Genomic DNA, 27,599 nt, shown 5'->3' with positions numbered 1-27,599 from the left:
GCATTGGTGAGATTTACTGAGCTGAATAATCACGAGGAGTACCAAAATGAATCTCACGAAGAGATTATAAATGCCAAGTGTAGCACGGTCCAGATTTTTACCACTTATGATTAGGACTGGAATGCTGGTTTAATTACCTAGGATGGAGCTGCCTTACTTTTTAGATTGGATAATAGAGAATACATGAAGTAATAAGAGCATTTGATTTCACCGACATCTGCCAGTACTTACATTTTCTCTTGGTCTCTTAAATTTATAAACAATCTTTGGCTTAGGGTCTCGGACTTAAAACATGAATTCTGCTTCTCTTTCCACAGGACTGTCTGATCTGTTCAGTATTTCCAGTATTACTGTTATATACATATATTTCCTTCTACCTCATAGGCTTGCCCAATCTCCCCTTAGTTGCATCTAAAATTCGCTAGTTGACCATTCCACACGCACACAGCTCTCGGCGTAAATAATTTGCTTTTAAATTCCTTAATGCTGGAGGGCTGACTTTTTAAAGGTTTCAAGTTATGCTCTCAATCATCGGTAGTAAAATTTTGCCGGTACAGTACTCGTCACTAAAACAGTGGCAGATTATTTTTGGGGGGATAGAGTCGCTGAAATAGAAACATTTAACTTTGGGGAGGAGCTATTTGCTGTTTGTATCAGACTCATCTGATCAGACCAGGGAAGAGACGCCGCTCTGCCTCCTAGGATTTGTAGTGTCGTTTACCCGAGGGGCACGGCGAGGCTGGGCTGAATTCACTACAACGCCCAGAAGACATTGCGAAGGGGCGGGGTGGGACGTGGACGTGACTTGTCAGGAGTGAAACGTTTTCTGTTGTAGTGCGGTTGCTTTTTGGTGTTTGTGTTGACGGGAGCCCGTCTGCCGGTAAGTTAGATGTTTTGTTGAATAAAGGGTCGGTAGCGGATGGATGAGATGGAATGTAAAGAGTTACATGGCGTTCTGGTTCCAGTTCTGCGCCGTGTCGGGATTGCAGTCAGTTCAGGCCCGGACTCGAGCCTTCGGCGGGTTCGGGGGTCACGGTGGAGTAGAGTTTGGCACGTTACCAATGTTTACAGATAAGGTGGAGCAGCCCCTGTGTCTGCAACTAAGCTCTGGCTAACTCACACAGTAAATATAATCCCCCTTTTCGGTTCTTGCACTTTCTATCTGGTCTGCATTGCTTAGAATCGGGCTTTGTAATATCAGTCAGGCTGCAAGGGATTGTGGCTCATTAAGTTTCAAAATAAAATACTGCATAGGGTTAATTGGTCTTGGTGTATTCCTTCAGTAGTGTTATCGTTATCGGTGATAACTCGTAGAAGCAAACATTTTTTTCTCTATTTCCGTTTTTGGTTTGCTTCCGCCTTCCACCAAAAACTTGCTTAGTCCGCTCTTCGATACAACATTACAGTGCCGTTCTGAAAGCATCTTTATATTTCAATAAATTGATGTTAAAATAGAGTTTGCTCTCATATGCACAAGCACGCGTTTGTACAGCAGCATCACAAGCACATATAAAAGCTGCATTCACAAAAAAACCCAAACAATTTATCCAAATATTAAAAAAATTAAAACAGTCTATCATAGTTCCAGTGATCCAAGTGGTCATAGCATTGTAATTTTTAATATAATGTTTTTGTTGTATGTTTCACCCTGACCAACGCACTCCACAGCAAATTCCTAATACAGGTATATGGCGAATAAAGTTGATCCCTGATCCTTAAACTCCACACTTGTGATCTAGGGCTTTGCTGGTTGGTTTAAAAACTGAATGGTTGAAGGGAAGTGGCTGTTCTTGAACGGTGGCGGGGGGGGGGGAACTTCAGGCTTATGTACCTTTTGCCAAGAATCCTATGCATTTTGTAAGGAATATACATTATACATCGATGTCATTGGTTTAGTTTAATTCCCAGAAAGCGTTGTGCCTTTAACTTTTTCTGACAGTTGAAGGAACTTGCCTATCATTAGTTTGGGGAGGGGACAGGGAAAATGGAAATTTTCCCTGAGTCAGGTTTGGTATGACTGATCCTTTGTCCAAGCAGGTCACCTGGGAGATTCCAGAAAAGGTGAGATCTTCTGTTGGTACTGCATTGCAAGCAATATGCTTTGTCCCCCTCAGCATAAAACCTTCCGGAAAGGGGCAACAGAAGCAGCAGCTTTGAAAATTCTTACGACACTGATAAATAAGTTTCTAGTAAATAAGTTATAAGGAAACGCAAACATGAGGAAATCTGCAGATGCTGGAATTTCAAGCAATGCACATAAAAGTTGCTGGTGAACGCAGCATCTCTAGGAAGAGGTACGGTTGATGTTTCGGGCCGAGACCCTTCGTCAGGACTAACTGAAAGAAGAGCTAGTAAGAGATTAGTCATACTAATTGAGGGGAGTCTTCTTCACTCAGAAGATCATGAGTGTGAACGAGCTGCCAGTACAAGTGGAGCATGTGAGCCTTATTTCAACATCTTAAGAGAGCTTTGGATAGGTACGTGGATGGTAGGGGTATGGAGGGCTACGGTCCTGGTGCAGGTCGATGGGAGTAGGCTGTTTAAATGGTTTGTCATGGGCCGAAGGGCCTGTTTCTGTGCTGTACTTTTCTATTACTCTAATTGAATCTCAGGGTAGTATATGTTGACAATAAATTTACTTTAAAAATTTGAAACAAGAGGAAAACAAGTTACCATGGGAAGATGAGAATGTGTTGATATAATGGTCAGAGCAGTATGAAGGTTTTGAATGCTACGGTAAGTTTGAGTGCTTGAGCGCTTACCCCAGCTAGTTTGCATACTTGTGCTTATGGTTGCCAGCATTGGCAGTGAAGGGGAAATGTAGAAGCGTTGTAATTAATATGCTTTCAGTCAGGAAATGTTTTGAGACACAAGCCACTTTTTCAAGAGATTGCAAATAGGAAAGAGGAAGAGCTTAAAGAAGATTGAAAATGGCAACATTTTAAAATCAAAATATTATACAGTATGCTCACTATTTGTGTCTGTAGAATCTTTGAATTCTTTTCATTTCTAATACTTCGAGCTTTGTCACCACTCCTATTGACTTAGGTTGAATCTATAAATCATTGGTTAAAATATGACATGCATTATGAATAAACTCTTCTCGGGCTTCCAGCTGGGTACAAGTGCCAATTATAACTGACAATTCAGTGATAAATTCTGCCATGGCAGAGTTTGTCATCGTAACGTCAGTTATAATCGATAACTGTACCCGGCTGGAAGCCCAAGAAGACTTTATTTATCACATTAACTGGGAAAGCACTAGATCGTTTTTCAAGACATGCATTGTCCCTAATTCCGTATGCCTGTAATGCGTAATATTGTAGTTTGTGGGCCTTTGATTTTGGCTTTTTTAAAATGCCTTTTTCTTTCCTCAGACCTTTTGTTGTCACAAGCATGGCCTACATTAAAAGTGGATGGCTGCATCGGCAGAGTAAGTTGTACAATCTTCAAGTAGGAACTGTGATATTATTAAGAGCAATTGTAAGGAGAGAGTTTATGTGGTCATAAAGTACAATATTTTCCTGATATGAATCATTGTACACCAAATAAATAAAAAATTCCAATCTAGACCTGAATCTGCTTAGTTGGACACCAGCAAGAAGTGACAAGAATGTTAATCCTTTGCTCCCCACTGCCACTAATTACAAACTAATGTCACCCTCTGCTAACTACTGCTCCCTTCTCTTAACTGGTATGCTAGTCTCTTCCTTATGGTTTAATTGGAACATGCTGGGAACCCACCTGCTTTCACACAACTTTCAGTCATCTTGCTTGAAATTCATGGGAAGTTATTTTGTGCCAACATTACATTTTCCAGATGCATTTGCGTGATGCATCTGATGCTAAAAAAATATCTTTAAGACAATTAACTTATACCCAGGAGGTCTGTTGGCCTGCTCATGCAGAAGTACACTAATGAACCATTGGGCTGCTGATATTTAGCAATGTGACGCAATTTTATTAGATGTGCTCTTTCTGTGGAAAAAAAATTGAAGGGTGCGGGTGTGATTGAGGATATTCATAAATGTTTTTGCTGTGTTTCGGGTCATTACTTTTGTTTGTAATGTTCGACAGCTTCATTAATTATCTTCTGTTTCGTGGCCTCCTTCTTCTGAGCGAGGAGCTGTGGACTTTGTACTGATGGGAAAAGCTTCATGTTTTGAATGCTTTGTTTTGCATGTTAGGTTCAGCTTTCTTTCCCTCACAAATTTGAACTGTTTCAGGTACTATTTTAAAACGATGGAAGAACAACTGGTTTGACTTGTGGTCGAGTGGTCATCTCTTTTACTATGATGATCAGTTGCGAGTGGACATGGAAGATAAAATCCACATGAAAGTGGACTGTGTTAACATCCGATCTGGATATGAGTGCAGAGGTATTATTCTGATTATTTTTTGACCTTCATAGGTGTTTAGTCAAATCTTTGACAAGGCTGTACTTGGTTAAATTTAATGCTTTTTAAAATTATGTCCTGACATGTTTGTATTACATTTCAAAAGCTTATAATGCAACTAATAGTCCAGTAGGGTTGGTCAGTACCATCTGAAGGGAATAATGCTTTAGTGATTTTTGGCAAGGTATACATCTCTAGAGTTAGAAAATATGTGATAGCATTGCACCAGTGGTAGCTTTATTACTTCAAATAAGTAATCACTTTTTGTGTATATTCCATATTAACATCAGTACAGCAGAAAATGTTACTCCACCCCCCCAAAAGGTAAAAAAAACCTTCATTTGGAGAGATTTCTGGAGTTTTATCAATGTCATGAAATTTTCCATATTGTTGTATCAGATCAAAACAATCTTAAGCTTTTGTCATAGCATATAGAATAACAGTACAATAATTCAAATGTGGGGTTCCACACAGCCATAACCTAGGCCCCATTTGGTTGTAAAATGAATATATTTAATCAACGACTGCTTTCCATACTTCCATAACCTATTAATAATCATAATAATTTTCCAAGTCTTCCACATCTTCATCTGATCTTTCATCTAGCCTGAAATTCTAGCTGAATGTTGCAACAAGTAGGACTTCTATTGTGCATTTTCTGCAGGTTTGCCGTGCAGTCATGCTTAAAGCTATAGTGCAATCAGTTAAAAGATAACTAGGCACCAGGCTGGGAAAAGCTTTGAACTGGCCTAGTAGCTTGAGTGTAATACATCCTTTCAAACTTTATGTTGGTTTTCGCTTTTTTCCCCCAACAAATTAGATTTCCAGCCTCCAGAAGGAAAATCCAAAGATTGTTTACTCCAGATTGTGTGCAGAGATGGAAGAACCATTAATCTCTGTGCTGAAAGCCCTGATGATTCCTTGTAAGTATTTTCTACCTTTCCCTTAGTTTTCAACATTTTTACAAAAAGTTACATTTGTTCTGAGTGAAGGAGTCAAAAATATATTGTAAAAATATAGGAGGCTATTTTGTTGGCCTTAATTTCATTGGGTTTCAAATAGAACTGTTCTCCAAACGGTTTTGTTGCAGAAATTAGGCTGTAGAACTACAAAGGGAAAGACCTGAGTTTAAAAAGGAATACGTTGCACTGAAAGGCATTATGTTACTATTTTGTTAAACAGCATATTTTTCTGACTAATTTTGAGCTACTGTACACCATAAGAGATTTGCAAGTTCTAAACATTAAACAAGAGGTTCTTCAGACATATTTGCAGTTTTGGTCACCTACCTACAGGAAAGATGTAAATAAGATAGAAAGAATACAGAGAAAATTACCAAGGATGTTGTCAGGTCTATAAGACCTGAGTTACAAGGAAAGATTGAATAGGTTAGGACTTTATTCCTTGGAATATAGAAGATTGAGTGGAGATTTGATAGAGGTATACAAAAATTGAGGGGTATAGATAGGGCAAGCAGGCTTTTTCCACTGAGATTGGGTGGGACTACAACCGAAGATCATGGGTTAAGGGTGAGAGGTGAAAAGTTTAAGGGCTCCTTATTTTAGAAAGGATACACTGACATTGGAGAGGGTTCAGAGAAGATTCACAAGAATGATTCTAGGAATGAAGGGGTTACCGAATGAGGAACATCTGGCAGGTCTTGGGCTGTATTCTCTGGAATTCAGGAGAATGGGGGGATCTCATAGAAACGTTCCAACTTTTAAAAGGCCTGAACAGATTAGATATGGGAAAGTTATTTCCCATGGTAGGGGAGTCCAGGACAAGAGGACACAGCTTCAGAATTGAGGGACGTCCATTTAGAAGAGAGATGTGGGGAAATTACTTTAATCTTAAGGTGGTAACTCCTGTGGAATTTGTTGCCACGAGCGGCTGTGGGGGCCAAGTCATTGGGTGCATTTAAGGCAGAGATAGATACGTTCTTGATTAGCCAGGGCATCGAAGGGTATGGAGAGAAGGCAGGAGAGTGGGATGACTGGAAGAATTGGATCAACACATGATTGAATGGCAGAACAGACTCTAAAGGCCGAATGGCCTACTTCTGCTCGTATATCTTATGGTCTTATGACATCAGTTTCTTGGCATTCGATGTACAAATCGGATATGAATTCATTTTGGACACCTGAGTGCTCCCAGATAAGTGTCTGCTTTTACTCTTTATGCAGGGCTTGGAAAATTGCTCTTCAAGATGCACGGACCAACTCAGTAAGTAGACTGTCTTTTGGCTGGTATAAATCTTTTTCTATTTGAATGTTTTCATATCTCACCTGCTAAAGCTTGCTGATGAGTCGGGGAGTTTCAGGGATGCTTTTCATCACTTTGTTTCTGACAATGATTCTGAGATGTGTATTCATTAACAGCGACACCCTAACCTCCCCTTTCCCTGCCCCCACGCTCACCTTCCAAATCCTCAATGCTTCGTACCTCCAGGAGATCAGGTCTGGTGGGTAAATTTCGATGTTGAGTGCTAGCCTGTCCTTTCATCATGTCACTGAATGCAATTGTGTTATGCAATCTTTGTGGGTAGAAACCTCGGTATCTTCACCTCCTCAGCATATGTATCAAAATTAGTTCTAGTCCGAACTTAGTTTTTCAACTAAGAAAGTTCTGAGTTTTTGATGAAGTGACAAGGATGATTGAAGATAGAGCTGTGGATGTTGTCTATGTGGATTTTAGAAAGGTGTTTGTCAAGGTCTCTTGTGGGAGGCTCATCCAGAAGGTTAAGATCCATGGTGAATTAGCTGTTTGGATTCAGAGCTGGCTTGCCCATAGAAGACAGAGGGTAGTGGTTGAAGGGATTTATTCGAGCTGGAGGTCTGTGATCAAGTGATGTTTCTTAGGCATCTATGCTGAGACCTCTGCTGTTTGTGATGTATGTAAATGGTCTGGATGAAAATACAGATGGGTAGGTTAATAAGTTTGCAGATGATATGAAGATTGCTGGTGTTGTGGAAAGTGTAGAAATCTGGCAAAGAATACAGTGAGATATAGATCAGTTGCAGATGTGGACAGGGAAATGGCAGATGGAGTTTAGCTCCACCAGATGCGAAGTGTTTCACCATGGTAGGTCATAGAAAGAGACAGTATACTGTTCAAGGCAAAATCCTTAACAGTGTTGATGAACAGAGGGATCTTAGCATCCAAGTTCATTGCTCCCTAAAAATGGCTACACAGGTTGTTAGGGTTGTTAAGAAGGCTTATGACATGGTTGCATTTATTAGTTGAGGCACTGAGTTCAAAAGTCAGGAAGGTATGTTGCAGGCTTTATAAAACTCTAGTTGGGCTGCATCTGGACTATTGCTGGCCCCACTATAAGAAGGATGTAAAAGCTTTGGAGAGGATGCGAAAGAGGTTTATTAGAATGCTGCCTGAATTGGAGGACTTGTGCTATAACAAGAGGTTAAGAAAAATCTGTTGGGTTTTCTCCGGAGTAGAGGACGCTGAAGGGAGATATAGTACAGATTTATAAGATTGTGAGAGGCATCGAAAGAGTAGACAGTATCTTTTTCCCAGCGATGAAGTGTGTGATACCAGAGGGCATGCATTTAAAGTGAGAGTGGTTCGTTTCAAAGGAGATGTGAGGGCCCACTTTTGCTTTTTTTAAATGATGGATGTCTGGAATGTGCTGCCTGGCGTGCTGGTAGAGGCAGATTCATTATGGACATTTAAGAGACATTTAGATGGCACATGAATGTGAGGAAAACGGAAGAATGGATTCATTTAGTTGGCCATTTTGATTACTAATTTATTTGATTCTCCACAATGTGGACTGAAGGGCCTGTTTCTGTGCTGTACTGATCTATGATCTGTGAACAAGATTTGTTAATGTATCCTGTTCTTCATTAACAGTATAACAAATGACCTCCACGATGTCTATTGTCATAACACTCCTAATACATCATGATCATTCTAGTGTGTTGATTACAATGTATTTATGCTGTGTTTCATATATGAAGACATATATGTAAATGAGTGAATGCTCAGCATGCAGAGCATTGTGTTGGCTGCTGCTGATTTCAAGAAGATCATATTAATATAAAACCAGAGCTTATATTACTAAATTTTCTTTATATAATTGTTAATTAAATTTTTACTAAGTTCTAATAACAAACTTGTGTTCATATATTTGACTCATTGCAGAACATTGCTGTTGGTCCTGAAGTTCTCGGAGATAATGCTGCTTTTGACTCTGCACCTCCACCGTACACGGCTTATCCCACAGCACCAGCACAGGTAGATACTAGCCATTACTTTGCAAGCATTTATTTGTTTTCACGTGGGATTGTTCTTGGGTAATTTCTTTGTTTTGCTGAAGTATACAATTCCATCCCCTGTGAGTTGCAGATAGGGAAACAAAGCGAGTGCATTATTTGGGTCAAGAAGGAGACAGAAGGATGATGATGGGAAGAGTGCAGTAGATGAAAAGGTAGCTGGAGTGGACCTAGGCACGGAATAATAGTGAAAGGTGTGTGGGAATTGGATGGTAAAGGTACACACATGAGAAGATGTAAAAGTGAGGAGCTTGGGAGTGGTGGAGGAAAGGGGAGAAAAATGACAGACTTTGTAAGGTTTGACCTTTTTATGAGTGAAGGATTAGTCAGTTTTGTCCACTGTACCCGCCCTGAATTTCCTCATGGGGTGTGATGCAGGCATATTGCGGTTGGATTGTCTTCTCTACCAAGACAGAAGTTTTATACTGCTTAGGATCTGGCTTTTGTTTTCTTGGAGGTGCCCAGGACTTAGTTTCCCTTTCCTTATTGGCCTATCTTGTGTAGCACATGTAAAATGCTGCAGAAACTCAGCAGTACAGGCACCATCTATGGAAATGAATAAACAATCGATGCCTCAGGCCAAAACTCTTCTATCTTGTGTGTTTGTTTGAAGGGTAATGAGAAATTATCATTGTGTTCTCTCTGTCTCTCTAATAAATATACAGATGGTGAAGAATTTACTTTCTTTTGATTAATTTACTTTGTGATTTTCATAAGTGGTAAATTTGGGCCATTCAGCACATTCTCTTCTCCAGGCACAATTTTAATAGCTTTCTATTCCCTCCCAGGATCCATCCCAGGCTACAAGGAGAGGGCAAAGTTGGGGATGGGGCAGTGGTGTCACGCTTAAACTTTCCATTCCATAGTGCCAATGTTGTCACAGTAAACTGAAATGTACATCTGTCATCAAATCCTCATCAAATTTGTTTTCTTGTTGGCAGTCATGGCATGTAGAGTGATTTCATTTTGTACAGATATTGTTTGAGGATACTGCTTTGTTACAGAGTTGCACTAACTTGCTTGGGGGGAGGGGTTTGTCGGTGGTGCATTTGGTTTAGGTCAGATCAGAGGTGGATTCCCCAGTGAAGGGTTTAGTTTCTTTTGTGTTTACTAGCTTGCAAATTTCCTGAGTCACCATTCTTTTCACCTCTTCTGTTATCCAGTATGATGAACATTATGTTGACTTTGTGGAGTAAACTATAATTCCATTGCTAGGTTTAAAGCTAAAGTTACTTCAGATCATTCAGCATTGCAGGTAGTTATTGTGCCACGGTTGCAGTAGACAGGCTTTGCAACTTTTAAAATGGTTTATAACATAGGGTATAACCGTGGGTATAAGATTTCCCAGTCCACTTTGAGTTGGAATGCTATGACCCAACAAGTTTTCTTTGCTTGGTGAAATATTTTTAAGGACTAAGTTTGAGAATTTAATTTGAAATCTAGACACATTATTTGCGTGCATATAAACGCATCCACACATACCACTGATTGTGTAATTTTTAATGGAAGCTGGCAATAATTGCCGAGGCCCTCCTTATCTCTCCTGGGCGATCTGACCACCATCATCTCTGTCCTAATTGTCCACCTCAGGTAGCTGACATCTGAAGCTTGTATTGTTTGTCCCATATCCAGCCTGCTAGTCGTGCTCTACCATGTAGTGCTTGAACAAAATCTACTCCAAGATGGCACTACTGTTTCCCATGGTGGTTCCTGTGAGAGATCAGAGACGGTATTTGAGCAAGGTTTTGGACTGACCATGTGCCTTATTTGATTGTTTTTTTAAATAAATTTGGACACATATAGCTAACCACTGATACCATTAAACAGGTTACCGGTAAGTGCAGATAAGAGAAAATGTACAGATGCTGGAAATCCAAACAACAAACACAAAATACTAGAGGAGCTCAGAAAGCCAGGCAGCATCTATGGGAAAAAGTACAGTCGCCGTTTCTGGTCTCTGAAACATCGACTGTACTTTTTCCCATAGATGCTGCCTGACCTGCTGAGTTCCTCCAGCATTTTATGTGTGTTACCAATAAGTGCTGTCATTATATAGGTATAACACTTGTGTTCTAACAGAAATTTGTAGTAAACTACAAATTTAAACAAGAAAATGAATAGATAATATTTGTTTTTAAACATAAATCCCAATGAAACGTTTTACAGCCTTTAACCCACATTACAGTTTCTAGCCTTAGGGTGGCTAATGTCTGTTTCTGGAAGTCTGCTTCTTAGCATTTGGAGTGTGATCTAATGGCTCTGCTGATACCGGGGGTGGAGGATGGTAGTGGCTGTCTGACTTCAGTCTACCGCCCACAGCCAGTTGAGGGATTGTCTGGGAGGGCTGCCGGGATTGGGTGAGTTGAGCCTGAGAGAGCATTGTACCAGTTGATGTTTCATGGAGAGTGAGAAGACATCAATGTCCTGAATCTTCACACCAGGCAACCTCATGGGAGACTGGGTGGGGAATTGTTGTGAAGGTCAGACAGCAATTGGTCCACCTCATCATTCTACTCCACATTGGTGCTGACCCTCATGGGTCCAGACATCCCTGTTGCTCTGCTGCCTTCATTCCTTGGAGATCACCTTCATGCAGTGAGAGGAGAACAGTGCTCATATTTAAAGTATGTGCATTGAGGGTGTATATTCTGCTCTTGATTCTGAGGGAATATCTCTGGTATCCCAGAGCTGCTGTGCTGCATGAGAGCAGTCAGTTTGTGGGTTTGTTTTCCTGTAAGCTACTTGTGTGCAACATCACTGTGGGGAGGATGACTCAGACTTGCTCATAAGTTACTCTATTATGGCTCAGCACAGTCCACTATAAGATATAGAGAGGTGCTCCTTCATCCTGCTTATCAAATCCCACTACCGGTCACCTTTACCTTCTCCAGAGGCATCCCTGTCCTGTTACTCACGTGAGGCATTATAGATGTTTGAATTTTTTTCCCCAGGCGAGCTCTCACACTTCGTTTCCAAACTGCGGACTGATGGTGTCTGTTGCAATGTGACACACCCAGTAACATTGTGATCTCTTTATGGTACTGATGACTGGCTATGTGTGACACACTGACAAGAGTGTACAAACCTTCAGGGCTGTCCTTTTTTTTTCAGGTTTCTTTTACTCCCTTGAGCATCTCACCTGCCTGTTCCTGGTCCATTAGTTCTTCCTCTTCTAGGAGAAGGATACCTCAAGCCTCCAATAATAACCTGCAAGGGCAGGAGCAGCTATGAAGGCTTAGATGCTGAATCTTCTGTTAATATAGCAGTGGTGAATTATTTGATGGTGTGCATGCTGAAGCATACGAGAATCTGGGGCATGTAGTGTTTTATGATCCATCTGCTCTATTAGATGCCTGCAGCTCTTGTTTTTTGGCTGCATAATTGTTCCTGCCTTTTCCTGGCAGGTTTTGCTTAAGTGGTAAAGGAATATGAGTATTAACAGACAACGTATCTGTTTAAATGCCTGTTCCTTGAATGGAATCTGTTGTGGCAGGGGCAGGTGCTACTGTAAAAGAGAGGAGTCTAGTTGAGGGAGAATAAATGTCAGTAAGCGTCACATCTTTTATGGTTGTACACATTTCACCTTGACATTTCAGCTCAGATCATGGAACTACTTGTAACATAGTTCCATGATTGTTACTGTGATGAGGCACTATCCTAGCAACCTCCCAGACTTTTCTAATGATGCCCCTACAGGTTCTCTTTGCAACAAAGGACCGCCTTCCTCTCATTTATGACATCAGTCAGCACTTACAAATCTGGCAAATGAAAATTGGTTCTCTCTCCCTTTCCCCAGAAACCCCTTTGTCCTTTGCTTGACACTGTCAGCGCAAGCTCGGTGATCAGCATCCTAAGGGATCACACTATTGTGTGCGGTTCATGTCTCTGCTTGTTGTGTGCTGTGCCTTTTGGGGACTGTCTCCCTGGCCAGTTTAGTACTCAGCAAGGTGTGCCGTTATCGTTTAAATTGAGTTGGATACTTTGTGAAATAGTGCAAGTCCCAAATTACAGCATTATTCCAAGTGAAAAGGTTCAAGTGCTTTTTTTGTTTAAAGCTGTTAGTATATTTTGTCTTTTCTGGAGAAAATATTGAAGTGTTAGTGTTTTGTAGCCAGTCGGTGGTGTAGTGGCATCTGTGCTGGACTTCAAGGCTAGTGCTCCCGGATTTGAGTTCAGCTGGCTCCTGGCGCACTTTCCATCTGTGCTGGGTTGTGCGTCGAGCTAGCAACTTGACTTCCTTTTTTTAAAAAAAAGCAGACCAAAAAAAAACTGAACCAACAGCAAGGCGCTGTTGCGCTGCAAGGCTTGGAAAGGAACAACAGTATCTCCAGTTAAAACACAAAAATAAAAATTTAATTTATAGAATTATCCAATATTTTATATGTTATATCTGATTCTAACCGCAGTATTGTAAGAACGTCAAGAAACAGTCCATTTGAATACTCTAGTTTGAGGTTTTTGCCTTGAATTTGTCCACAAGAACCTCTTCTTTCTTTTTCTCTCCTGCTGAATTTCTGCACCATTCTCTCTGTATAGGGTCATGGAACAATACAGCGTGGATACAGGACCTTTGGCCTAACGAGTTCATGCCAACCACAGTGCCCACCTAGCTAGACCCAATTTTCTGCATCCAGCCCATATCCCTCTAAGGCCCAACGCTCCATGTACCTGTACCTTTCTAAGTGTTTCTAAATGATACATTTTACCTGTCTCAGCCACTTCCTCTGGTAGCTTGTTCCATATATTCATCCTCTGCACAGAATACATTGTCCCTTAGTTCCCTTTTAACCTTTTCCTCCTCACCCTAAATTTATGGCTGCTCGTTTTGGACTCCCCTACCATGGGGAAGATTCTGTCACCATCCATCTTATCTATGCCTCTTACAATTTTAAACATTTCTATAAGATTGTCCCTCATTCTCCTACATTCCAAGGAATTAAGATGTAGCTTGGCAACCTATCCCCATAACTCACGCCCTCTAGTTCTGGCAACGTCCTTGTAAATCTTTTCTGTGCTCTTTAATCACATCATTCTTACAATGGGTTGACCAAAACTATACAATATTCCAAGTGCAGCCTCACTGACACATGTACAACTGCAAATTGATGTCTAAGTTCCTATACTCAGCACCATGGCCTTCATTAATCAGGGCAAAGTGCCTTTTCTCACTGCCTGTGGTGTCTCTTTCAATGAGCTGTGCACTTGTTCTCCAAGGTTCCTGTGTTCCTTTACACTCCCTGATACCCTACCAATCATAGAACAATTCCTGTGCTAATCTGAATTTCCAAGAAGCGTCACCCACATTTATGTGTTGAAACCCATTTGCCACTGCACTCCTTGGCCCACTTCCCCAAATGATCAACATTCCCCTGCAACTCTTATAATTCTCTTCACTCTCTGCAAACTTACTTAATAAGATTTGTGCTTTCGCACCCAAATCATTTATAAATAATGACTGACAAAGATTCTAACACTGATCTTTGCGGCACACTGCTTCTGTTCCAAGAAACAACCTGTAACCACCACCCTCTGCTTCCTATCTCAATCCACCTAGCCAGCTCTCTCTGGATTCCATTGGACTTAAGCTTCCAGAATAGTCTACGATACAGAACTTTGCCGAAGGCCTTGCTGAAGTCCAAGTAGACAACACCCACTATCCTGTCCTTATCTACCTTTTCAGTTATCTCTTCAAAGCAATCTAGAAGTTTTTTGTCAAGTCTGACATTCCACGCACAGAGCCATGCTGACTCCTAATCAGATGCTCTATCCAAATGGTGGTCGATCCTATTCTTCAGAATTCCTTCTTCACTGCTGATGACAAGCCTGTAATTCCCTGGTTTGTCCTTTCTACCCTTTCTAAACAGAACAACTTTAGGCACCTTCTAGTCATCAGACACTTCAAGAGCTAATAATCAATCAAGTATCTCTGTAAGGGCCTTCACAATTTATTCTCTAGCCTTTCACAAAGCCCAAGGAACATTGGATCAGTCCTTGGGAATCTGTCCACCTTGATCTGCTGTAAGGTTCCAAAACACATCCACTTCTGTTGAGCAATTACTGTTTTCTCATCAGTATATACAGAAGAGCAGTACTCATTAAGAAATCTCTCATCCCCACCCCAATCTCCTGTGGTTAGGGCAAAGGCAGCCCTTCTGATCTCTAAGGGGACTTGTTCTCTCCCTAGCCACCTTTTTATTAATATATTTATAAGACCAAAACGCAAGATATTTTGCAGATGCTGGAAATCCAAGCAACACACACAAAATGCTGGAGGAACTCAGCAGGGCAGGCAGCATCTATGAAGGGAAATGAAGAGTCGACATTTTGGGCGAAGACCCTTCATCAGGACTCTTGTGAGCCCTGACAAAGTGTCTCAGACCAAAACATCTCTTCATTCTTGTCTATTGAGGCTTCCTGACCTACTGAGTTCCTCCAGCATTTTGAATCAATAAGGATCTTCCTTGACTTTACTTCCCAGATCCATTTCATACCCTCTTTGCCCTCCTGATTTCCCTCCTTAGTGTATTCCTAATTTTTTGTAATCCTCACAGGATTCTTGACCTCCTAAACCTCATGCATGCTTTACTTTTCTTGACCAGAACCTCAGTATCTCTCAAGCCAAGGTTCACTGAACTTTCCAGGTTTAGCCTTCACCCCAAGACAGGGGTTCCCAACCTGGCGTCCACAGACCCCTCGGTAAATGGTAGGGGTCCATGGCATAAAAAAGGCTGGGAACCCCTGCCCTAAAGAGGAACATACTACTCCTGGGCTCTTGGTATCACAATCTCAAAAGCCTTCCACTTGCTATTTGTTCCTCCTCCTTCAAGCAGAATCGTCCATTCGACCTCTGCTAGGATCTGTCCTATTCCACCAAAATTAGCCCTGCTTCAGTGTAGGACCAGCCTCTGGGCATGCCCTGTCCTGTCCTTTTCTATCAATATCTGAAAATCAATAGAATAATGGTCATTAGAGCCTAGGTGCTCACTGACAACTGCTTCAGTTACCTCCCTGTCTTGTTCCCTAAGACAAGTTCGGGTATTGCACCCTCCTGAGTTGGGCCCTCCATGTACTGACTTGGGGAAACTTTCCTGGGCACGTTTCACAAATTCCAGCATGTCCAGATCTCTAATGCTCTGGGTAGTCCAGTCAATACCAGGGAAATTAAAATCTCCTGCTAATACAATCCTATTATTTTTGCAGCTATGAGCATTTTTCATATGCACCTGCTCTTCCAAGTTCTTACTGACTATTGGGCAGTTTATAATACAGCCCCACTACAGTGACCCTCTCCTTGTTTTTACCTACCCTGCCTCACTGAGCAATCCCTCAAGATTGTCATCTCTAAGTACTGCTATTAGGTCCTCCCTTACCTGTGTCTTTGTCATACCTGTAACATCAGTATCCTGGAAAATTGAGTTGCCATTGTCTGTCCATCTCTCAGCCACATTTCTGTTACGACTAACGTGCTAATCCTCTGTCAATCCATGCTCTCAGTCCGTCTTGCATGCTAAACCTTGAGCACTGAAATAAATGCAGTTTAACAGGGTATTTATTTCCCTGTGTTTACTGTGCCTTTGGCTATCCTGATTTCTGGCTACTGCTTTATCCTATGACTTGAACCTGCCAATCTAGTTTCAGCACTACTGTGTAGCACTGGCAAATTTTGTTGTAAGTTCAAGTGCAACCTGTCCTTCTGCCCAATAGATGGCAGTCACCAACTGTTGGAAAGGTATTTGGAGGACACAGCTGTTGTAGAAGACGGTGTAACACTTTACTTGCAGAGGAAGTAATTTATTTTTCTTCTGAAAGAGCCAAAGAGTGGAGGAGTAGGCATAGACCTACTTTGATGGGCTTTAAGAAGGCAGCACAAATGTTGTTGAATGTTGGGTTGAATTTTGGGATGTGGTCTTTCTTTGAGAAGCTGCCTCTTGCTAATTGGCTTGACATAGCACAGAATTATGCAGAATAGGGGTTTAACATCAGCACTCGCAGAACGACTGGTTGCCAGTGAGAACCTCATCCCAATGCTTTCCCATAATCTGGAGAGAATCAAACAGGAGAAAGTCTGCAGTTGCTGGAAATCCAAAGCAACACACACAAAATGCTGGAGGAACTCAGCAGGCCAGGCAGCATCAATGGAAAAGACTGAAAAGTCCTGATGAAGGGTCTTAGCCCAAAACGTCAACTGTATTCTCTTTTCCATAGATGCTGCCTGGACTGCTGAGTTCCTCCAACATTATGTGTGTGTTGCTATTATTTAAACTCTGCTTTTGTCCATAGATATCTCTGTTAATAGTTTGCAGAAAAAACTAGGAGATAATCAATTTTAAAATTACTGAATAATTACACTAAATTGTGCTTAAATGTCCTTCAGATAATGTAAATTAAAATATGCCGGTATGTGTGCTGATCAGTAACCATCCCTATTGCACTCTTTCTTCCTGCTGCCACACCCCCCCACCCCACCTGTCTTTTTGAGCTCTGATATTATGGTCTCCATGCGAGTCTAGCTATTGTGCAACACATCAAACGTTGATTACACCATCTTCGAGAAACAGCACTACATCCTTCATTAGGGAGGGGAAAGTGCCGTAGGTATACAAAGCTGAGAGGATAGTAAGAAACTTTACCCCAAGGAAAACGTGTCTAGAATGAAAGGATATAGATTTAAAGTGTGGTGAAAGAAGTTTATATGGGATCAGATTAATTTTGTTTTCACTCAGAAGCAGGTGCTGTAGGCAAGTACTCTCAGAACATTTAAGAAGCATTGGAACGAGTCTCTTCCCCCCCCCTCCCCCATTTAATAATTCTGCTACCCACCTGGATTGAGATTCACTTATAACACACAATGAGCCTGTCAACCAACATATATTTGGACAAGGGCAGAAGCTGGAATCTACAGAAGACTCCCACAGACTTGAGGAGAGAATTTGCACACCGAGCATTGGAGGTCAAGATCGAGCTTTAGTTGCTGCAGCTGTGTGTCACGAGCACAAACGCAGTCCTACTAGTCAGATTTGCCTTCAACAAATTGTTAAGTTCTTCCTTTTGGGGTGATGGGGGGAAGCAGTGATTAAATTTGTTCTTGACTGTGAGTTCTTTGCACCACTCGTGAGCTACCCTTTAGGTACTAACTAGGGTCACTTAGTAATTTTTTGATGCGAATGATAGTTTTTTGTTAATTAAAGGGATCAAAGTATATAAGATAGTTTCCTGAATTGGAACACTTGCTAATCTTTTAATCTACTTTGGCTTTACAGTGTCTTAAAGGGTATGGGAAAGGCACTACTTAAATGAAGCTGCTGCTCTTTAAATCTTTTGGCTAGGATGATGAGTACAGATTGGTGGCAAACAGAATTGTGTTCATAGTTATTAATGCAAAGGAATAGCTAAAGGTACCTTCGGAAGATTAGTATTTGTGAAACATCATCCTAGATATGGCTCTTTTCTCTAAAGTTGCCTAGGCTTTGTATCCAACAGGCTGTTGGCCAGTTTCAGTTATGTTGATTTCAAGACAAAGGCAAAAGTCCTTCCAGCATGTGTACAAAGACATTACCAGCCAGCATTGACAGCTTGTTGATCCATAGGAAAACATGACTCTCTATCTACTTTTTAATGCTACGGGCGCACATGCACTGAAATTGTGAATAATATCTGACCTGATTTGCACAAAATATTACATCCCATCCATGGCTATATATCCAGAGTGATTCTAACTTCATAATTGGCATGTTGATGACTTGGTGCAAAACTTACTTGACATCAATCCTAAAATTATCTTTTCTAGCTTGGAGCCATCTCATTCAAAATTTTAATCAACTTGGTCTTGCCACCCCTACTTCTCAATACTGCTGCCCACTCTCCACCCAGGCCTGCACTTTGATCTCTCTCCCCCCCCCCCCTCCCCACCCCCAGCCTACTGCATTCTGGAATGTTGAAACATGGACGTCACATTGTGTAGTGTAGAGATCCCACAATGGTGAAGCCCCAGCCAGAGAGTAAAATTTGGGCATGGGGCACAGACATTCAGATAATTTTAAACTATGAAAATTGAAGTGAATTACCAAATGCTCTTCAAAACACTTGAAATACTATATATATCAATAAGGCATTGAACTAAAGCTAAGTAACTTTGCTGAAGTCCCTATTTAAATCTGTGCAGTCCTAGCATTTGTGCCAGATGTGATGGGAGGGGTTGTTCATCTTCCTCCTTCCACTTTCCTGGCTAATTTTGGAGAGAGAAGAGCAGGTTTTGCTGCCAGCTCTCAGTGCAAAGCAACTGAGGACACGTTTTGACATCCAGCTACTGACTCAGTCTTCCACTCCCATCTGTAAATACCTGATATTTGCATCTCACTCGTATTTGTGAAACTCCATTGACTTATTTTAATTTTGAATGATGGCTGATCACGTATGATCTGCCTGCTTCAATGAACACAATCTGGCTGTGAGATTTCCCATCAACACTTAGTTGATGCTTAGGTATTCTGATAACAGACTGTCTGTTCTTGTCTTGAGTGGTGGGTTTCTAGACAGGAGTTGTAAGATTTTGACCTGGCAACAATGATGCAAGGCCAAGTTGAAATGAGATACAAGTTGGAGGTGATTGTGTCCCTGGGCATCCCATGACCGTCTTCTTGATCGAGGTCAGTGTGTTTGGAGGATGGGATGCCTGTGTCCTCCACAGCATTGAGGTCATCTTCCATCACCTCGGTCTCCGATCCCACCCTTCACTGATGAACCTTATCACATCTCCAACCCTCCTCTTCTTGGACACCCCGCTTTGGTTTCTTGCCTACTCTCAATCTTTTCATCTCTTAATTGCTGACGAGACATCAAGCAGCTCGACTTCAGCACTCCTCTCTCATCCTTGAACTGTACCCCCTCTAAACGCACAGCCTTCCACTCTGTCCACATGAATCCCAACCTTACCATCAAACCCACATTCAAAGGGGCTGCTGTTGTAGTCTGGCGGTCTTTCTTCTACCTTGCTGAGACCAGACAGCAACTCTCAGGCACCTCCCCGTACTTAACCCTGAAAAGGTCCTTACTCTGAACTATCAGAAACTATCTCCAACACCATCACTAACCCTGGAGAACTCCCGTTCACTGTCACCAAACTGACTTCCCTTACCCTGTACTGCTCATTCCCACCTCCTACCAAAGATCCACAAACCTGACTGTCTGGGTGGCTCCGTTGTCTCTGCCTGCTTCTGCCTCAATGAACTCGTACCTGCATAGCTTGACTCCGTTCTATCCACCTTGGTTCAGTCCCTTTGCACCTACATCTAAGACAATTTGCATGCTCTCGATCTCCTCTTATGGACTTTCTGTGTTACTTGCAGTACACCTCTGGCTACAAATTTTTTGTAAAGATAGATACTATTTGAAAAAACACACAAAATGGAGTCATATACTGTGTCCAGTGCTCTCAGTGTGGCCTCCTGTATATCGGTGAGAGCCGACATAGATTGGCAGACCGTTTTGCCGAGCACCTACACTCCATCTACAAGAAGAAATGGGATCTCCCAATCGCCACCCATTTCAATTCCACTTCCCATTCCCATTCCGTGGCCTGCTCCAGTGTCATGATGAGGCCACGCTCAGGTTGGAGGAACAACACCTTATATTCCGTCTGGCATCCAACCCACTGGCACGAGCATCGAATTCTCGAACCTCCGGTAATGTTCTCTTCTCCCCCCCCCCCCCCGCCCTCCCCACTCCTTCACCATTCCCCATCCCCTTTTTCCCCTCTAGCCTTATCTCCTTGCCTGCCTATCACATCCCTTGTTTTCTTTCTTCCGTGGCCTTCTGTCCTCTCCTATTAGATTCCCCCTTCTCCAACCCTGTATCTCTTTCACTCATCTACTTCCCAGCACTTTACTTCACTCCTCTCCCTCCCAGTTTCACCTATCACTTTGAGTTCCTCCTGCCCCTCCCTCAACTTTTAACTCTACTCCTAATTTTTTTTTCCCTCCAGTCCTGCTGAAGGTTTTCGGCCTGAAACGTCAATGTACTCTTTCCCATAGATGTTGCCTGGCCTGCTGAATTCCTCCAGTATTTTGTGTGTGTTGCTTGGATTTGCAGATTTTCCCTTGTTTGTAATAGTTGAAAAAGCTCTGAATTGTCACTCAAAGGCAATAATATTTGCTTAACCATTTTGCCTCTAGTGTTTGAGTGGAGCAAAAGAAATAAGTGCTAGTTTTGCAACTGACACCTAGCAGTTCACTTGGGAGCTGCCTTCTACGGTTATTGTGTGCTGAAGATGCTTAGTGGGAAGAAATGCTCATATTAATGTAAGGGACTGACTGGTTGAGAACAACAAGTAGCTTTACAATAACCTATAGCCTTGAGGGCACGTGGCCAAGTGGTTAAGGCATTGGACTAGCTACCTGAAGTTCGTGAGTTTGAGCTCCAGCCGAGGGAACGTGTTGTGTCTTTGAGCAAGGCACTTAGTCACACATTGCTCTGCGACGACACTGGTGCCAAGCTGTATGGGTCCTAATGCCCTTCCCTTGGACTACATTGGTGTCGTGGAGAGGGGAGACTTGCAGCATGGGCAACTGCCGGACTTCCATACAACCTTGCCCAGGCCTGCGCCCTGGAGAGTGAAGACTTTCCAGGTGCAGATCCATGGTCTCGCAAGACTAACGGATGCCTTTAATAGCCTTGAGGATGGCAATTGGGAGAGAAAGAAGATGCATGTTCTTTCATCTTCGCTACAAATGCAAAAAGCACATTGCTAGGTAAAGATTTAAAGTACATTTGTCTTCTACTTAGTATGTAGATGTAATCATCTTAAAGCAGTATTCTGAAGTATTAAATGTTTTGAGTGCTTAAAATTGATATGAAATTTTTCAGATCTATAGCTATGATTCATACAGTGGTACCTACACTCCACAGACGCCCACTGCATCACAGCAAGTGATCTACACAACCAATGGTCAGCCTTATGCTGTGGCCTATCAATATCCCTACCAAGGTGAGTGTTTGTATCAGCCTGCCTTTTCAATATTTCATAAAGTCTATTGACTGAAAGGTGATCTGAAAGCAGCAATCCAAATTACAGGCTGAAAGTGTAGCTTCCCATTTGGAAGATCTAATCCTCGTTCGTTATAACTTTTTATGACATCTACCTTTCAGGAGAATAAACATTTTGATTGGTTGCTTTTAGTAGTTTGATGAAGTTGCTTGATCATCATTCTTTAGCTGACTATATTTTCTGGCCATCCTCTGAATCATCGAATACCGTGTTGCCCCAAAAAGAGATGACTTGTTTACTGAGGCTCTCTTCATATGGACTCTGCCTGCAGTATCAGCAGGGAGGATGTTGGCACTAAAACCGCAGGCATATGGCAGAGCCCTGGCAGCTTTGTTTGATGTATTCTGATAATTAGAGAAAAAAACCTTTACAACCAGGCCTTAAAGCTGCAGAATACATCAGGAGAAGCAGTATGGTATGCCCCATTCTACACAAAACTCCATTAACAAGCTGCTTTATCATTTGACATTGAACATTTGCATTCATAATGTTATGTATATGAAGGGCTGGAAACATTGTTGACGATTCCTACCAGCCATCCCACAATCTCTCTGACCCACTACCATCAGGAAGGAGATACTGGAGCATTGAGACTAGGACTGCCAGACTGGGTAACAGCTTCTTCCCCCCAGACAGTGAAACAGATAAATCCCTTGCCACCACCAAGGTCTGTCACTAGGGCAGTGAGCTGTTTGCTGTTTACCTGTACTGCACACACTGCATGCATTTTGAATTATATTTTATAAACTTATTTGTGGTGATATTTTGTTTATTATGCTGTGCCTAATATACGTGTTGGTGCACAGCAGTCTGGAGTAATATTTTTTTGGTTGAATATATGTGCAGTCGGATTACAATAAACTCGAACTTAAACTTGGCTAACTGTAGCAGTATGATTTAAAGGGACTCTGGAAATAAGCCCACTTAGAACTCTGGTCATTTTTGACTGAATTGAAATTGGTAAGCAGAAAAAGATGTACGATTGATTTAAGTGTCGTGCCAAATTGGAACGGTCAAGCACAGGCCAATTTGAGGCGAAGTATTCCAGGCCCCAAGAGTGTACGAAAGCAACTGAACCTGATGGTTGGTCAATGACTTGGGCGCTGGGTCAGATTGAAAAGGTCAGGGTGTTGGGGCCTGAGGTGAGCAATGGGCCAATTCAGCTCACTGCTCTACTCTGCAGGACAGACTCTCTTTGTGGACTTCAGTTCAGAATGCTATTTGTTTGCCTTTATTGTTCACATGATTTGTTTTTTTTTCTCTCTGCACATTGGGTGTTTGATGTTTTATTTTAATGGGTTCTTTTGGGAATCTTTGCTTTGTGACTGCCTGTTAGGAGACACATTTCAAGGTTGTATAATGTATACATACTTTGAAAATAAATGTACTTTGAGATGGTCTCTAACTTCAAGACAACAGATTCCCACAACTTAACTGTTACTGAAGTGAAAAGTATGGGTCAAGGTGATTGTCGGGTTTGATCGTATAAAAGTCGATACAGAAGTCTGATGTGTGTAATTAATCTTCCATGAGGTGCATACTGCTAGATCATGAAGTATACTTGTTATCAACAATTTTAAGAGGCATCTCGCAGCCGTATTTGCTGGTAAGGATAGATTTGGAGAAGTTGAAATGAAATGATGTCTTATTCAGTTTTCCCATTGACTGGCCAGATGGTGGCAGTGTTAAGCTAGTTTCAGAACTCTGAAGTCATCTTCTAGGGAAAATGAACTTGTATTTGTTCACTGACCTTGAATAATGACTGGTTCATTATTTTACAAAGACTTGGCATTGTTGGGTCAATGTGATAATGATTAATGGACAATAACTGTTCTCAAAGAGTTAGAGGAGATTTGTCTACATGTGCTAAGCATCTGCTAATGATTGCTGAATTTGGGACTGCCCTTTGAAAATTGTATCAGATTATAATTATCCAAGTAATTGCCCCCCCCCCCCGATCTCAGTGCTGTGGCATGACGTTCTAAAATATCCCTGATTTTGTTCACATTCTCATGCAGGCCTTGCACGAGACCTGATCCTTCCCAATTGCACAGAATCAGGTTTGCACTGACAAAACTGCCAATGTGAAATTATCCCGGACAGCATTTATTTTGGAGAAGAGCTGACACAACAATCCATTAACCTCCGATGTACCTCATTACCAGGGGGCATTTGCTAATGTCATCTTTAGTTTAGCTTTCAGAAATGCTAGCACTAATTTAAAATGCTTGTTTACTGTTTGAAAGCTTTCTGCCCAATGTCAGAGATAGGCAGTTAATCTCTTTCCCTTTCCCATTCCTTCTGCCTGTTTTTATCTTTTCCAGCTTATTTTTTGAAAGTGGATTCAACTCCACATTCTTAACAGGATATTCTAGATCATTGCAACCTATTGTAGGAATATATTTTTGCCTCCTTGGCTTTATTTTTCAGTTGTTAATTATATAACCATTTCCTCTCCTCAACAACCCCTTTGCCAATGGAAGCAGTTCTGCTTTTTGACATAATTTCATCCATCACTAAATGGTGTAGTTTTTGAATACCTGTAAAATCTTCCCTTAACCCTCCCTGCTCTAAAAGTAACAATTCCAACTTGCATTGCCAACTGGCGGTCCCACTGCCAGCACAATTCTGCGATGCTGACAGTTTAGCTTTGCTGCAACAATTGCTGATGAGTACTTACTGCCACGACATCGAAACAAAGTGCTTTTGTGACACTTGGTGCTCATTCTGTGCTTGCCTTGTCATTCATTGCAATGGCACCTCCCCAGGTGCTCCAGGTCATGTCTTTCTAGAAAAAACTTGTGCAGATTCTTCTAACACTGCCTTTGAAGTCAGAGTCAGAATCAGGTTTAACTATCACTGGCATATGTCGCAAAATTTGTTGTCTTTGCGGCAGCAGTATGTAATCATAGAAAGAAACAAAACTGAGTTACAGTAAGTATATATGTTAAATAGTTAAATGATACAAAAATAAAAATTATAAAATATGTAGTGAGGTAATGTTTATGGGTTCAATGTCCATTAAGAAATCAGTGGGGGGGAAGAAGCTGTTCCTGAATCGCTGAGTGTGTGCTTTCAGGCCTCTGTATCTCCATCCTGATGGTAATAAGGAGAATGGGTTCATTAATGATGGACGCCGCCTTTCTGAGGCATCGCTCCATGAAGATGTCCTGGATACTGTGGAGGCTAATGCCCATGATGGAGCTGAAAGAGTTCACAGGTCTCTGCAGCTTCTTTCTATCCCCCCCCACCCCGAAACCAGCCAGTGATGCAGCCAGTTCAGCCAGTTAGATGCTCTCCACATTACACTGTAGAATTTTGCCACGCAGCTGGTCTGTATTTTGTTGGTGATGCACCAATGTAGTACAACTGCTGCCTTATAGCTCCAGTGACCTGGGTAAGATGTTGGTCTCTGATCCTGTCTGCGTGTTCTCACTTTGGCCGTTGACTTTGCTGGGGTGCCCTCATTTCCTCCTGCCTGTGTGTTGCAGTTTAATTAACCACTGTAAATTGCCTCTGCTGTGCGTGTGCGTGGTGGAATGTGGGCCGGTTAGTTCACAGAGAAAATGAATGAGGGACTGGCATTACTCTGAGACAACGTGGCCAGATGCAAGTCAGAGAGGCATTTGCCATTGGGGAATGCACTCATGAATCTAAATTTTTCACCCAGCCAAGTAGAATAACCGCTGTGCATGTTGATTTTAAACAACTAAATAAGGTTATGGAAAACATAGTCCATGTACTGCATAGAAAACCCAAGATAAATTTTGAATGCGATGGCATAATGATTACCATTGGGTTCACAATTAATTTGTCATATTGTTAATATAATTGATTAATCCTGGAAACTCAGCCACTATTACATTCAAATCCATGTTTTAATCTATCCAATATGTGTCCCAACCTTTTCCAGCCAAGGACACTTGGTTGAATAAAACTTCCCTGCAGAGCGTGCACGTATCCACGCAATTTGCATTCCTCATGCAGCACGTTTAGGAACTTTTAAATAAAGTGTAGCTTTGTTATTAAAGCTGGACTCTATCCTGCCAGAAGTGGTTGATCAGGCGCAGTTTTGTGACATTTCTCCATTCAGAATTGGGTTTATTGTCGCTGATGTTAGTCATGAAATTAGTTGTTTTGTGGCAGCAGTACAGTGTTACGGTTATACCAACTTTACTATAACAATAAATAGTGCAAAAGAGGAATAGTGAGGTAGTGTTCATGGACTGTTCAGAAACCTGATGGCAGAGGGAAAGAAGCTATTCCTAAAATGTTCAGTGCGGGTCTTCAGGCTCCTGTACCACCTTCCTCAAAATGGGGACATATCCCGGATGGTGAGGATCTTTAATAATGGCTGCCGACTTCGTGAGGCACCGCCGTTTTGAAGGTGTCCTCAGTGGTGGGGAGGCTTGTGATTGTGATGGAACTGGCTGAGTCTGCAACCTCACTGATGCTTCTTGCGATCCTGTGCATTGGTGCATTTATATGAGACTATAATGCAGACGATCAGAATGCTCTCTGTGGTACAAATGCAGAATTTTTTTTTTGAGAAACTTCAGCGGCATACCACATTTCCTGAAACTCCTAATGAAGTGTTGCTGTTGGTATACCTTCTTTGTGATTGCAACAATGTGTATAGCCTCTGAGATGACGATGCCCCGGAGTCACTAACCCCTCAATATGGACTGGTGTGTGTTCTCCCAACTTCCCCTTCCTGAAGGCCGTAGTCAGTTTCTTTGTCTTGGTGACATTGAGTGCAAAGCTGCTGTCGTGGGGCTGCTTTACCAGCTTGTGTATCTCACTCCTGTTCGGTTCCTAGTCACTGTCTGCCAACAAGAGTGGTGCCATCGTTGCATTTGTAGATGGCTCACACAGTCACAAGTGGAGATAGAGTAGAGCAATAGGCTAAGCAAGCATCCTTGTGGTGCTCTTGTGTTGATTGTCTGCGAGGAAATGTTATCAGCAATTCATTCTGACTGTAGTCTCCCAATGAGGATGTCAAGAATGCAGGTGCAGGTTTGGAAAGCTGCTGGATATATATTGTTAAAAATGGCACCAAAACTGAGATTGTGGATTTTGACAGCACTGGATATTCACTTGCGGCAGCCAACTGGATCAGTGTGCCCTCGAGTGCTGGAAAATTGCATTGGCTGGGCCGGGTGGTGGCGCAATGACATCGGCGCCAGACCTGGGAGTGGAGGTTCCTGGGATCGAAACCAGTTGGGTCCGCTTCCGAGTATGCTTTCCATCCATGCGGGGTTGGTTGTCAAGATCGCAACTTGACCTCGTAAAACAAAGGGAAAATACTACGAAAATGTCTGTGTGAGGAGTGGCGTGCCACACAGTCTCTCTTACGTTCCACGCCTTGTAAAAAAAAAAAGCCATGAAAAACATAATCATCACGGACGCATGCAGGCGCACACATACAGACTCGCGTGCACGCAGGCACACGCCAAAAAAAAGAGAAAATTACATTGACAATGACACCGTTAAAATGTTGCTAGTAGGAATATTTCAAAGCTGCCTCTTGCTTCATTGTAAGCCTGAATATGGCTTGCATCTAAACCTGTGCAATTTATCGGGGCTGGTAAGAAGTTTTCAGATCACTGAGGTGTCACTTGGGTAGGAGGCTTTGCACGACGTGATGTATTAGCAAGCAGACTGCTGTTTGCAAATGGCTGTGATATTGAGGAGTTTTACTTCCCCTCTTGGGTAATATAAATGTAATGGGACTTTTTCAATAAAAAGCCAGCATATTACTTTGTGCAGCAGCACTCTCTGATGTTGTGCTCTCATATCCTTGCACAACAATGAGAAAAGACAGCTTCAGAAACCATGGTTCATTGGGAATTGCTTCATCCAATACTGAGA

At 41.9% G+C, this 27,599-nt stretch overlaps 1 protein-coding gene across 2 annotated transcripts in view; it reads left to right on the top strand.

Annotated features, from left to right (window-relative positions):
- The first annotated feature begins 782 nt into the window (after window positions 1-782).
- Window positions 783-27,599, top strand: part of plekhb2 (pleckstrin homology domain containing, family B (evectins) member 2) — a 33,052-nt gene continuing 6,235 nt past the window's right edge. The window contains exons 1-7 of one of the 2 annotated variants that reach the window (XM_072255647.1): window positions 783-880; window positions 3,378-3,433; window positions 4,227-4,379; window positions 5,218-5,320; window positions 6,581-6,620; window positions 8,556-8,648; window positions 21,548-21,668. In XM_072255647.1, coding sequence (XP_072111748.1) covers window positions 3,397-3,433; window positions 4,227-4,379; window positions 5,218-5,320; window positions 6,581-6,620; window positions 8,556-8,648; window positions 21,548-21,668 — 547 coding nt within the window. In that variant the 5' untranslated portion in view covers window positions 783-880; window positions 3,378-3,396. The remainder of the gene's footprint in view (window positions 881-3,377; window positions 3,434-4,226; window positions 4,380-5,217; window positions 5,321-6,580; window positions 6,621-8,555; window positions 8,649-21,547; window positions 21,669-27,599) is intronic. The other variant, XM_072255649.1, reaches the window with a different exon arrangement.

Source organism: Mobula birostris, chromosome 4 (assembly GCF_030028105.1).
Source record: "Mobula birostris isolate sMobBir1 chromosome 4, sMobBir1.hap1, whole genome shotgun sequence".
NCBI classification, from domain to species: domain Eukaryota; kingdom Metazoa; phylum Chordata; class Chondrichthyes; order Myliobatiformes; family Myliobatidae; genus Mobula; species Mobula birostris.
Note: the sequence above shows the minus strand (reverse complement) of the source record. Positions and strands in the feature narration are given on the sequence as shown.